Genomic DNA, 13,423 nt, shown 5'->3' with positions numbered 1-13,423 from the left:
ATGGACCCAGACTTAAAGACTTTTCAGGATGTCTTGTCTTGTGTCATTAGGTTATCATCCATCTGATACAAATCAAAGAACATCCTGTTCACCGTGACTCGAGCATCAGACGATGACCTCTGTCTTGTCAGACAAATGACAGTAGGAAGCACAGGGGTGCTTTCATAAAGCCGCAGCACTTGTAACAGGTGGCAAATTGCATTATGTTTCCATCTGAGCAGCAAAGATCAGGAACACAAATCCTGCCTCATACTTACAAAAGAGAGGTTTCTAATCATCGGGCCTGTCATGTGACATCATTTAGGTTCACAATGTAACTTGTGTGAGCTAAGCTCCGCATCAAAGCAAAGGTAATAAGGTTTCAGAGATGGCTTTCGGTTAGCTGGCCTCAGTTGAAGGCCCGCTTAACAAGGTTATATGTTCAGAACCCAGGAGCTCCAAAGTCCGAAAGGTTGATGTGCACAGTTAATCAGAGAGCCGGTCCATTGAAACGGGATTGGGGATCCATCCATCATCACCAATAGATGTTTTAAAACTAGAACAAACAGTGAAAAAAGATACTGACTTTCAATGTTTGTCCGGCTGCAGTTTTACTTTGTCGCCTGAAAAAACATTATTCACACCAGAATCCTGTTAATCCTGACTCTTCATTTTTTTAATGCAATGACATGACACCTTAATCTGAGGTTTTTGAAGTTGTAAAGTTGACCTTTTCAATGCCTCTTTTTAAAAATTGAATTTTTGCCCAGAAGTGAGCAGGACTATGGACAACATGTTGTTCCTTATTTAATTTATGATGACCTATGGTTCTTATGTTAAACAACTGCAGCCTATATTTCTGATCTTATTTTCCAACAGACCCGCTGCTTCTTGGCAGAAACTAAGAAATATGCAGGCATATTCTGGGCTCCTTCAACAATTTATGTTTACAGCCAGTTTAATTAAGCAGGAGAAAAGCAATTGGGGAAAGTGGTTCCCAAAGTGGGGTGTGGGCCCCTCCTAGGGGGACACATAGCCATAGCAAAAGGGGGTGCAGCAAGGTAAATTAAGTTCAGTAGTTTATTTATTTCCACCACAGTGGGGAAATTGAATGTAAGTGATATATTTGAAATTGGTTGTGATTAGTGTCTTTTCTTTGGTTTGTTAAGAGGAATTTTGAGGTGAGGAAAAGGTTGGGGATCTTGTGAGATGAGTGAAAAGTTTTAATTAAGCATGTAGGTCAAATTAAATCATCTTCATCTTAGTCTTCTTCACACACTAGGTTCTTCACTTTTACTGATTGAATTATTTTGTCTCCAGTGCAGTCCTCTCCTCTTCCAGACCCTCTTTCCATACATCATACCTGGAAAGGATATGATACAATAAAAGAGTTGGAAAAACTGCACTCAAGACCTCAGAGACTTTTTCAGAGGCTGAATTTGTTTAGTTGACCTACAACGGTTGATCTAACAAATGCTTTCTTCTGGGCACAAGGCAACAAAAGGGAATAGCATCTCTTTGTCTGCCCTATCACCTGACAAACTACCTACTCTAAGCTGCTCACTGAGTTTTTTTCCTCTGAAACAATGCAGTTCACAGGTCAGCTATTGTTAAACCTGGGTGGGTTGCTATGAAAAAGCCAAGCGTTCCTGCCCTCCTTGTCAGTTGGGACCAGTTGGTTTCTAAAGTAAAACAATCATATGTTATGAAACCATTTCAGTACACCCCACTATGGCCTACATGAAAGACCTATACTTTCAGAGCCTTTCAGAATGCTCCATTTGTCCTAGTACTTCTTTCAAAAAAAATGTGCATCTAGAATTACGTAAATTGAACACTCTGATTTTAGAATGTTTATTTAAAAAAAACGCCACCTAAAGCTCAGGTGTCATTAGATACAGTGTTTTTTTATATTTTACTTTACTTTACTACATTTTATTAATTTCCAGATATATTAAAACTGTCTTTGGAGTTTGACATAGTGACATGTTTGATTGGTTGGTTGTTACAAAAACACTATAAGGTGCCATGAAAAGTAAGTTGTTGGACTGTAACTTCTATAGTATCTAACACTGTTCCTATATTCATTTAAATATGGAAATAGTGTTTTTGTCTGAACTGCTTTCAGAACAGATAGACAGTTTTGTTCAATCACTCATTAGCCCATACATTTCACTGTGGCCTGTGTCTGTACTTCTCTCTCCTTCTGAACCTCACATTTTGTTTGCCATTGATTTGTCCAGCTCAACAAAATACAATTTGTTTTAGAGAGTAAAAAAAAAGAAGAAAACCCTGCGTGGTTCTGCCTTCAGCTTGTTAAAAAGAAACCACCAAATAACCTGCCCTACAATCCTGCTGTGCTGTTATTCTTTCAGAAGAAAGAGGATTTCCTGCAGTCGTACGTGAATGACCTCACAGACCAGAACCAAATGCTGCTGCAGACGGTTGAGGAGCTGCAGATGGAAACTGACCAACTTTCCAAATTGGTAATAAAGCCACACAGCTCATTATACTGAATGTAAGGTTTTTATATGTGTTTAAATGGCATTTTGCGTTAACGAGGTAGTTAGTCTAGGAACAACACAATTAGGTTTGAAACAAATGTTCCTTTATAAACTGGTTGACCCAAAAATCTTTATTTTAATTTTTGTAATAAATGGTGTTATTCGGATAAAGATGTTTTTTTTTCTCATTTATGGAAAGGTTTTTGATTTTTAGTAAGTTAGTGAGTAAGTTTATGGCCTCTCTACGTGAGAAAGGTTTATTACCACCCCAAAAAAACAAGTTTACATTTAACTAATTGAAGTATGATGCAGCATTTTGAAGCCTGTAGCAAAAATTGTGTGTGAAAAAGTATGTTTACATTTAAGAAAGAAATGTCAATGTGTACGATGATTTTTTTTTTCCCTATACAAGATTGTAAAACTAGGTTAGGATTTGAATTTTTGCAGATTAGATTTTTTTTCTTGCACACAGAAGATTATTATACACCAAAGTACTTATCTTCTATTATGGAGAAGGTCAGCAAACTGGCTTTGTGTGCTCTCTGCACTGGTCACAAAGGTCACTGCTATTCTATGCATACAGTACGTGCCTAAACCTTCAACATTCAAAGCATGTTCATTTTTTTTTTTCAAAACTGCTACCAATTAAATTTAATGGAAAATGCCATCGCTTTAGCAACAAATATCTCTAATATAAAAAGTATAATTTATATATTATATAATGTGTTGTGTGTTTTGTTAGTGTTCAGATGCATTGTAAGTAATGCAGTTGTTGACTCTGTAACAATTCCTTTTTCCATTCTACCAATTTGCCAATTAAAACAATTACAATTTATGGAAAATAGGTAAAGGGAACTCTGTACAGCTGAGAGTCTGGGACAGAGGCCTCTCTCTGCAGCCGAAGACAAACAGCGTGAAGACACTTAGTTTGCTGCCCTGCTATTGAACTGTCCTCTTGGCATTTTGAAACTCCATTTTCACCCTTCTTGAATGACGCTCTCAGCGTCCGTCTGTGTTCGTTTGTGTGTTTTCTGGGGGCCTAGATTGGTAAACAAATACAAACAAATGGACTGCCTCACTCAACAGTCTATTAGTGCAGTCGGGGGAACAACAGTGTGTTTTCTGCTCTGATGTCTCTAATGTGAAATCCAATCAAATGAAGAGCATTTAGAGCTACTTATGGGCCGTTCCACCATGTAAACGATGCAGCGAGCTCTGTAATGGGAGCTTGGCGAACGTCTGATTGAATCGTAGTGTATGGCCTTTTTGATGCGCAATAGGGATGAACGGTAATGGACACTAAACAGAGTTAGTTTTGTGGTCGTAATGTCATGAAATCCAAGGCTTTTTTCTCCTCTCTGGACTGCAGCAATTAGCCTGTTGTTTATTTGTCATCCACAGGCAGACGTCGTGTCACTGAGCAGTACTTTGTGAAAAAGGATGAACATAGGTTTTCACCTGTAGTTAATTTTAAATCATGGGGCCAACTACGGTACATCAGCCACATACAGTACTTTGTATGTGGCTGATTATAAAACTCTCCACTCCAGGTTGAACTTGGATATAACATATACATTCAAAGCATGTTCATTTTTTTTTTCAAAACTGCTACCAATTAAATTTAATGGAAAATGCCATCGCTTTAGCAACAAATATCTCTAATATAAAAAGTATAATTTATATATTATATAATGTGTTGTGTGTTTTGTTAGTGTTCAGATGCATTGTAAGTAATGCAGTTGTTGACTCTGTAACAATTCCTTTTTCCATTCTACCAATTTGCCAATTAAAACAATTACAATTTATGGAAAATAGGTAAAGGGAACTCTGTACAGCTGAGAGTCTGGGACAGAGGCCTCTCTCTGCAGCCGAAGACAAACAGCGTGAAGACACTTAGTTTGCTGCCCTGCTATTGAACTGTCCTCTTGGCATTTTGAAACTCCATTTTCACCCTTCTTGAATGACGCTCTCAGCGTCCGTCTGTGTTCGTTTGTGTGTTTTCTGGGGGCCTAGATTGGTAAACAAATACAAACAAATGGACTGCCTCACTCAACAGTCTATTAGTGCAGTCGGGGGAACAACAGTGTGTTTTCTGCTCTGATGTCTCTAATGTGAAATCCAATCAAATGAAGAGCATTTAGAGCTACTTATGGGCCGTTCCACCATGTAAACGATGCAGCGAGCTCTGTAATGGGAGCTTGGCGAACGTCTGATTGAATCGTAGTGTATGGCCTTTTTGATGCGCAATAGGGATGAACGGTAATGGACACTAAACAGAGTTAGTTTTGTGGTCGTAATGTCATGAAATCCAAGGCTTTTTTCTCCTCTCTGGACTGCAGCAATTAGCCTGTTGTTTATTTGTCATCCACAGGCAGACGTCGTGTCACTGAGCAGTACTTTGTGAAAAAGGATGAACATAGGTTTTCACCTGTAGTTAATTTTAAATCATGGGGCCAACTACGGTACATCAGCCACATACAGTACTTTGTATGTGGCTGATTATAAAACTCTCCACTCCAGGTTGAACTTGGATATAACATATGACCAAGACCTTCAGTTTTATTTTATTCATTTTATTGATTTTGATATATGTAAATGTAGCAGTGTGTCCAGAGGGAGCTGAGCTGAAAGGCTGAGGTGAAAATGTATATCTGGTGGTGTGGATGTGGTTCTGTTGTAAGCTTTGTCTCCGTATGGAAGAAAAGTTACAGAAAATGTTGAACTTCCTTTGTGTCTTTCCGTTTCAATAATAATAATAAAAAAAGCATTTATATTAGTCCTGAGGAGTATTTGGGGAAACTTTCCATTTAGTCATTTCCTTCAATCTCCTGGGTGATATTCTCATTGGACAGTGGTTTTGGCAGCTTTGGCAGCTTAAGGATTAGTAATCATATAATGCAGTAAAACCGGCCTTTTATTGATCCCCGTAGAAAAGTTTTTTCTTCTCACTTTATTTCAGGCAGGTCAAAGGCTCAAGGGCAGCCATAGAGCAACTCTCAGAGCTGGCGGCGGTTCAGTATCTTTCTTTTATTGTCCAGATGGTTGCCAGTTTTTAGTTTCAATGATAGCTGAAGGATGGATAAAGCATGCGGTCTAAGACTGCAATTAGGGAAATGTGAAGAGACACAGTTAAGAATTGTCATCTTATTTCACTGCACTGTTTTGCTTCCAGCAAAGGTTGTGATTAATCAGACAATGTAGTTTTAATAGATTTTTTATCTAATAGATTGAAAAAACATGTTTCACAAATGGAACAATGGAAAATTGTTTCACTTTTTCTCTGCTTTTGACTATTTTTCCCCCTGCTATTATCAGTTCCAGCTCTCTAATAATTCCATTCTTAACATTACAGGACCTGAGTCAGCAGAAGACGACGTCAGAGCTACGGCATCAACGTAGACATTTGCTGTCAGATGTCAATTCCAACACAAAACTCAACCAAATGGGCCCTAAACGCAACCTTGATGTAAGTCCTCTTCCTATTTTATTGTATTTCTGTGCAAAAACAATTATTTTTAGTAAGTAAAGTAAATTATGGTCTATAGTTTTTTTTTGGTAATTTCTAAAACTCAGCTTTGACCCTTGGCCTTTGTTTAAAGGACAAGATCTAAAGATGACCCCTCTGTGTCAGCATGGATTTTATTTTTATCACCTCCAGATGCTTTTATCATTAAAGTTGTTATTTTTCACAGCTGAAATACCATAGAGAACTTACCAACTGAGTTTGCACATAGATGTGTTGCATGTTGTTATCCTAGGGCTAAAAGTAAATTTATTCCATTTGTACCTCACCACATGCTTGTTATGTTTACAGCTTCATAAAGACAGGGTAACTAATAGGACACAATTTCTTATGTCTAATTTCATATCTGGGAGTGGAGAAGAAAACACGTTATAACAAGTGTCAACTGTGTTGGCTGGCTGAATGCTGAGAACGACTCCAGCTGTGATGAAAGTCTCCATTCTTTGTGTGATTCACAAAGTGACTATTTATGACATTCCACATAAACCACAGTACAGGGGCCATTAAAGTCTGAAGGCACTGGAACCAAATGAGAAAATTGGTCTCATGACTTAATTCATGCTAATGAGAGCATAATTTTTTCCTGTCATGTGGAGCACCCTCTGTAGTAGCACTCTCCGGGCTCATTTTCCATCCCTGACTGTAGTTCAGTAAAACAGTACATAAAAAGAGGAAGTCCATACGTTGAAGCTCTCTCTTGCTGAAGCTCTCAGATGAGCAGAGTGGCATTTTTTTTCTTCCCTTTTTGACTCACCAGAGGCATTAAGAGCAGCTTTAATTTGTTTCCTTGCGGCAGCAGTGACACAAATATATGCTTATCCATTTCCCAGCAGTTCAAGGAGATTAATTTTAATGGCATTATTGATAGAGATATTTCTTGGTGTCACTGATCGAGAACATAACTGGTCCGGCTGGCCCATATACAAGTGCATGATTTGAATATTATAAATGCAGCTGCTGCAGACCAGGCTGACCCACTGTAGTGACTGCTAAGCCCAAGTCAACAGGACAAATATGTAAACTCCATTTGGAGCTGCATTAACAGCCATCTCTGAACTTTGACCTTTGTCATTCACTCTCTCTCTTTCTCTCTCTCTCCCACATAAATTTGCTTGGGCAGCATTCGCTTGCAGGGGGAGCAAGAGTGTGAGAGTGCGAGGGCAGGGAGGTCAGAGGGTTGTGATGGTTGACTATGCTAATGCTGTTGTTAATGACTTTGCTGTGAGTGATAATTGATCGCCTTCATTACCATATTAACTTTGCTGCCCCGCACACTACCTACTTTCTCCATGTGGTAATGGATGCCCCCATTTGATCCTTGGAATAATGAACTAATTAGCTTAATTAAAATCAATAGAGGTGCCAATACCAGGTTAGACATCTCAGGGACACCGTCTCTATTTGCAGGGAAGGAAATTCTCCGCTTGGTCGGAGAGGATGGATGGTAGGCTTGGTTGGAAGATTCATAAATGACATCAAGGATTTAAGGGGAGGAAGAAATTAACAAGAAAAAGAAAAAAAAACAAATTAAAAAAGGAGAATGAGATTCACGAAAAAGAAATGAGAGCAATATGGATAGAAACAGTGTGTTACATAGATTGTGCGAACTGTAAAATTCAAGAAATAAATATAATAATTGGCAAGAGTGATGAAAAAAGATGGCATGAGGAAAAAGCAACAGAAAATATCAGTAAATAAAGAGGGAGCTAAAGAGTAGGGAAACTAAACGAGAGAGAGAGAGAGAGAGAGAGAGAGAGAGAGAGAGAGAGAGAGAGAGAGAACCAAAGAGGTTCCTAATGCTGATTTATGAGTGCTTGACCGTCGTTAGCTGGAATAAATGGCTTGTAGGAGTGGCTGCAGCATTACTCCCTGTGCAGGATACTAAGTGCATTGTAAGGTCAGCCATAAGGCCAAACTTACATATGTAGCGCTCTGCCCTTGTAAACCTTTGTTAATATATCAGCCAGAGGATGGAACTGTTAGCAGTGCGTCTGAAACACTGGGATGACCACGACTCCCTCATCTGCACAGTCCGTACAGTAATTATTTTGTAACTTGGTACATGAAGAGCAGAATGTGTTTGGTATGAGTGTTACCTGGATTATCATTTTTAAATTATGATGGATTTGGCTCTACTTGATGACTTTGCAATAATGTAATTTACTATTCCTCCCCTGTAGGGCGCGCTACAGACATAAAACTATTTGAACTTTGTTTGCGTGCCAAAAAGCCACTGTAAAATTATTTATCACATCAATTATTCGTCAATCTAGTTCTGCTGTTGACACACTTCCTAACATAAATTCTTCTTTGTTTTTTGTTTTTACAACTGGCTGCCCCCTATAGGCTCTATATTCAACTCGTACGTATTTTAATCCAAATCATAGTTATTAAAAAATACCAGCAGAGGGCAAATCACAGCAGAGAATCACAGAATCACACATCATTCCTTCACTGGCTGGTTTAGAAGGACTGAGGTGTGAAAGTTCATTTATATCTGTTTTTTTAAACTTTTTGTGAGCAAACATGCAGGTGACATAGAACAGCAGTAGACGACACAGTCCCATCATCCTGTGCTCTTCCCTCCCCTCCCTCACTGTGATGCGATCTGGTGACCCGTGCACACACCTTTTTCTGCTTCTCTGTTGTTCTCACTTGACCGAGCGCCATACAAAAGAAAAGGAAAACTGGAATGATTGCATAAATAGATGGCTGAGATTGACAAAGTGTTGAGGTTAGATGCAGGAGACAAAGGAAGAGAGGCTTTTACTCTTAATCCTGCCAGTGCTGTGAAGGTAGAAGTCGTTCTACTACACTGCTCCAGATTTCCTCCAGCGTAAATTAGTGAACAGATTCTGAGTGACACGATTTGTTTGACTGTTTTTTCACATCCTTGCCCTGCTCTCCTGCAGATGGACAGAACATATTGCAATGTCTGTTCTGTTTGTCTTTAAACCAAGTGAGAAAACCAACTGATGTGATGCAACATCCGTGTAATGTTTTTCTCACTCTCTTGCAACTTCTTTTCAAACACGTGTTCTACTCTTCTTGGCCACTGCTATAAAAGAACGGTTTTACCACAATCATCAACTATGATGAGGCGAACACAAATACTGCAAAAAAATTGTCTGAGTTTAATTTTAGCGATGTAGAGGTCAGGCCAATAACACCAGCAAATTCAGGTTTGTTCATTTCCCTTACATAAATCACATTTATTCAACTTTCACTTCAACCCCCCCACACCTCGCGGTCATCTATGCCCCCACTAGGGGAACCACTCTTTTAATATTATTTCCCCCCAACCACTATTTTCATGGTATGGTTTTTATTACACATAACACACACACACACCTGCACACACACATACATAAACGGTAGCTCCTCCTCTAACAAATGAGTTTAGCCTGGTTCATAACCTTCATGAGCCTTATTATCATAGATCGCAGGTCTTTTCATAAAGCCAAGACCACTGGTGATGGATTACTAACAAGTTGGGCACACGCACACACAGACACACACGCAGACAAAAAAACACACACCGGGGTCCGTAATGAGACCCTATTCCGGACACCAAGCGGAGCTGCCTGTAAATTACAGCTGCCACTCTGCCATACATACTTAATCAGCTAATGTTGTTTTATTCCTTATTATTAATTTGCCCCTGTTTCTGATTTATCTGAAGTGTGTTGCACCACACCAATATTTTCTCCCCTTTACAGTTCACAGAGAATGAGAGAAAGCCCGGCGCTTATTCATGTACTTAGGGGATTGCATCTGCAATGAATCGACTGGCTGTTTAGGCATACATAACACAGTCTACTACTCACCTTAATAATGTAAGCAGGTCGAAGCTCCTGCTAACCCAAGGCATGCACACACACACACACACTGATATTTGCAGTCTCAAACATACCCATCCAACCTATATTATCTACTGACCTCTGTGTGGCAGGTCTTCTCATTGCCAAGTTGCAGGTGATTTGGAATATGAATGTTTAATAATGGGGGAGGAGGGATTGTTTGCTTTTTGTGTCTCTTCTAATCAAGGGCCTTTGTTTGGTCTGTGTTGACTCTGAATATAGGTTAAATAAATATGTTTCATTATTGCTTAATAAAAGGTCAGAATAACACAAATACAACATTATGAAGTTGTCTAGTCTAGTTGTTGATTGGATCTTCAGCCTGTTGATGTTCATATAAGTTGTCACTTTATCTTGATTTTTCTGACACCCCTTTTTTATCTTTATCTATGAAACTAGTAACTTGTCCTTAAGCCTGTTCAGTATAAAGTATACATAGAATCACTTTTGTCCCTTATCTGGAGTCACCACAGGGGTAGTCCACTCCATGATTTTGCGGTTTCTAAACCAGGTGCCCAGATGTCCTGACCAAACCCAATCTGGGACTTGGGGACCAGCTGGCCTTGACCCCAGAGCCTTCTGGTGGCCACTCTAGCCCCAATTATAGCCTAAGAACAACAGTTTTTAAAACATGAACATTAAGGCCATACTCCATATACTAAATAAGCAGCAAATTATTTTTGAAACCGAAATTAGGAATGCACTGAAAAACTGATATTTCAGTCAAATAATTTTGAAACAAATTTTGTTTCCTCCTGTAATTAAGCCTCTCATTGTCCTCATTGGTAGTTTGTTGAAGTAGTTCAACAATGTCATCAGTTTAGATCTATTTTAGGATCAGATTTATATGTTGAGATTGGGACGCCTCAGTGAATCTGGCGTTTCATAGTGTGTAACCAAATGGCACCATTTGACTGAACCTATATATTTGCCTACATCTTGCATCAAATATTCACCGCACCTTAAATGGATTGAGTCTTGTGTTTCTCCGACTCCTGCTCCTCCATTAGATGCTTTTATGTAATCACGTATCCTTCATATGCACTAATACACAGCTGCACACATATGCATACGTACCAGAAGCATATGCATAATTGAAAAACATGCACGCACTCTTCAGCTCACATTTACGCCACACACACGCACACACACACTGGCTCACAGGACAAAGTGTTGACCTGTGAGTCATTGCTGTCAGCATCGATTTCCTTTTCCCGGAGTGACCCCTGTCACCACGGCGATAGAGCGGCTGATATTTCACCAGTGCTGCTGGATCTTTCCTTTTCGATTAACCCTCCTGTTTTTCTTTCCTTCATTTGTGTAAGACCTTTTCACTCACATTATATTTTTCTCATTTTTTCATCTCTTCCTTACCTCTGTTTTCTTCAGTTCTTTTGTTTTAATTTTTTTCCTTCCCACATGTGATGAAGAACCTGCTGCACACTAATTGTTTTTTTTTTCTTCTCCGATGATTTTGTTTTATTTTCTTTATCTTACAGGTATTTCTATAACAGGCAGACATTGTTGTAATGACCACGGTGACCCTGTTTTCTCACCTTCTTTTCACACAGTTCAATGTTTAGTGAGAGGAGACGAGTGCGGACGAGACGATGCCAGGGGTTGTCCAAGTTAATGCCATTCTGAGAACAAATGGAGAGCTGAATGTGTCGGCCTCTTTGTGCACACCTTTAGTTATGTATGAAATTTCTCTTCAACTCATGGTTGTTCTTTCAGTTCAAGTAACATCCCGAGAAATATCCCTGGTAAACAAACATGGTTGAGGTCTTAAACTTTGTGAGTCAAGTGTAGTTTTATGTTTAAACTCATTAAACCATTTTTCTTTTCTTTTTTTTCTTTTTTATGAAACCATTAGGCAGAGACAAGACCCAAGAGATTTACTGGGGAGTGGCTCATAATTCACATTTCAATAGTATAAATTAAAAAAATCTGAAAAACACCATTGTCTGGTAATTGTGAGACATATATAATTTACCCTCACCAACAGTAATCTAACTCAGGAGATACACTTCCCTGGAGGAAGGAGGAGGGGGGTAAAGTACACTATCCTGGCAGGGGGAAAAAACTTTGCTGGAAATAGGTTTGAATAAAACATAATTTCTGTCCAATTAAAATTTGAGACAAATTTACAGTGGTTGAAATTGTTTAAATTGAATTGTCCTGACCATTAACTAACCAGTGATTAATTATAACTAAGCAGTAGCTCCAAATGTCATTTACTGAGATTTACTTTTCATAACTCTGTAAGAAAAGTTTACTTTTGTTTCAGGGTAACTAATAACTTTTTTTACAGTAATAACTGCATGAATCAAGTACACACATACATACACAGGTCCCAGACTGTAGGGATCGGTAACAGAGCTGGCCTCAGGGACTCTGTCTCTCCTCAGGGAGGTTGCACTCCTTAGGGAGCCGTTGCAACACCACCGTCCCCATGGCAATATGCAAATCCCTGTATGATATTTACCAGCATGCAGTGATCCCAGGCCCCAAAGACTTCTTCTTTTTCTACAGTAAACCAGTCTTATCACTCTAAACACCTCAAGTTTTACATATTTTACAAAAAAGTATTGAAAAGTAGCATTTAAATATATCATACTCTCCTGCTCATATTCTGCCTTTGCAGACATTTGTGCTGTTAGTGAATCTCCACGACTGACTGTAACAGAGCACCAGAGGTCGACGTGGAATTGAGTTATACTGAGCATGATATAGAGTAAATATTTGTTTAAGTTTTTTTTTTTAAAGAAGTTGTCATATGAAGACGCATCCAAATATTGTGGGGAAATAACCAGTCAGTACTTTGACAGCCTGCAGTGCATCCAATTAAAGCATCCAGCCATGCTGGAACCGATGGTCTGGCGCAGTGTGGCACAGCTGTGTGTGTGGCTGCACGGGGTGGCACTGTGAAACACACTGAAGGGTGTGATGGCTCCTCAGTCAGCGCACTTGGCTGTCAGAGATGGCAGGGATTTGCATCACACCTTGAGCATTTTAAATGGCTGCACATATGATAATAATAATAAAAAAAAATAAAATGAAATAAATGAAATGAGTAAATCTGGTCTGGTGAAATGAAATGACAGGCAGGTTGAAACAGCGGGTGAGTTTGTGTGTTTCTTGCCACCAGCGTCAACATTAAGCACATCAGATTGAAGCCACCCTCCAGGGTAGCATCACTCAGCCAGGTATATGTGTGTGTGTTACTCTGTGTGTATGTGCATGGTGAAAGCGAGGTCTTTTATCTACTTTTCACTTTCCTCTGTTTTTGTTTGCCTACAGATTTATTTATATATTTTTTCTGTTGAAGTGGTGTATACTCACATACACACTCACAAGCGCGCGTTTGCACACACACTCACATTGATCCATCGATGTATTGATGTATGAGTGAGTGTCAGTTTTTTATTTCCCATCTTGCTGCAGTTTTTTTTAATTATATATTTTTTAAAAAAAGGAATAATCTCCTGCAGAGATTTTTAACACTTAGCATCAGGATGTTTGAGTTTCTGTTTTCCTCTCCCAACAGAACTCAAAAG

The 13,423-nt window shown here is 39.1% G+C and overlaps 1 protein-coding gene across 3 annotated transcripts in view; it reads left to right on the top strand.

Annotated features, from left to right (window-relative positions):
- Positions 1-13,423, top strand: part of LOC103376915 (trichohyalin-like) — a 104,019-nt gene that overhangs the window by 23,899 nt on the left and 66,697 nt on the right. For all 3 annotated transcript variants that reach the window (XR_003049374.1, XM_025054473.1, XM_025054472.1), the window contains 2 exons: positions 2,355-2,465; positions 5,836-5,949. Coding sequence is in view for 2 of the 3 variants with exons in the window: in XM_025054473.1 (XP_024910241.1) it covers positions 2,355-2,465; positions 5,836-5,949 (225 nt within the window). In the remaining variant the exon portion in view is untranslated. The remainder of the gene's footprint in view (positions 1-2,354; positions 2,466-5,835; positions 5,950-13,423) is intronic.

This window comes from Cynoglossus semilaevis, chromosome 3 (assembly GCF_000523025.1).
Source record: "Cynoglossus semilaevis isolate Cse_v1.0 chromosome 3, Cse_v1.0, whole genome shotgun sequence".
NCBI classification, from domain to species: domain Eukaryota; kingdom Metazoa; phylum Chordata; class Actinopteri; order Pleuronectiformes; family Cynoglossidae; genus Cynoglossus; species Cynoglossus semilaevis.
This window is presented reverse-complemented; position numbering and strand designations above follow the sequence as displayed.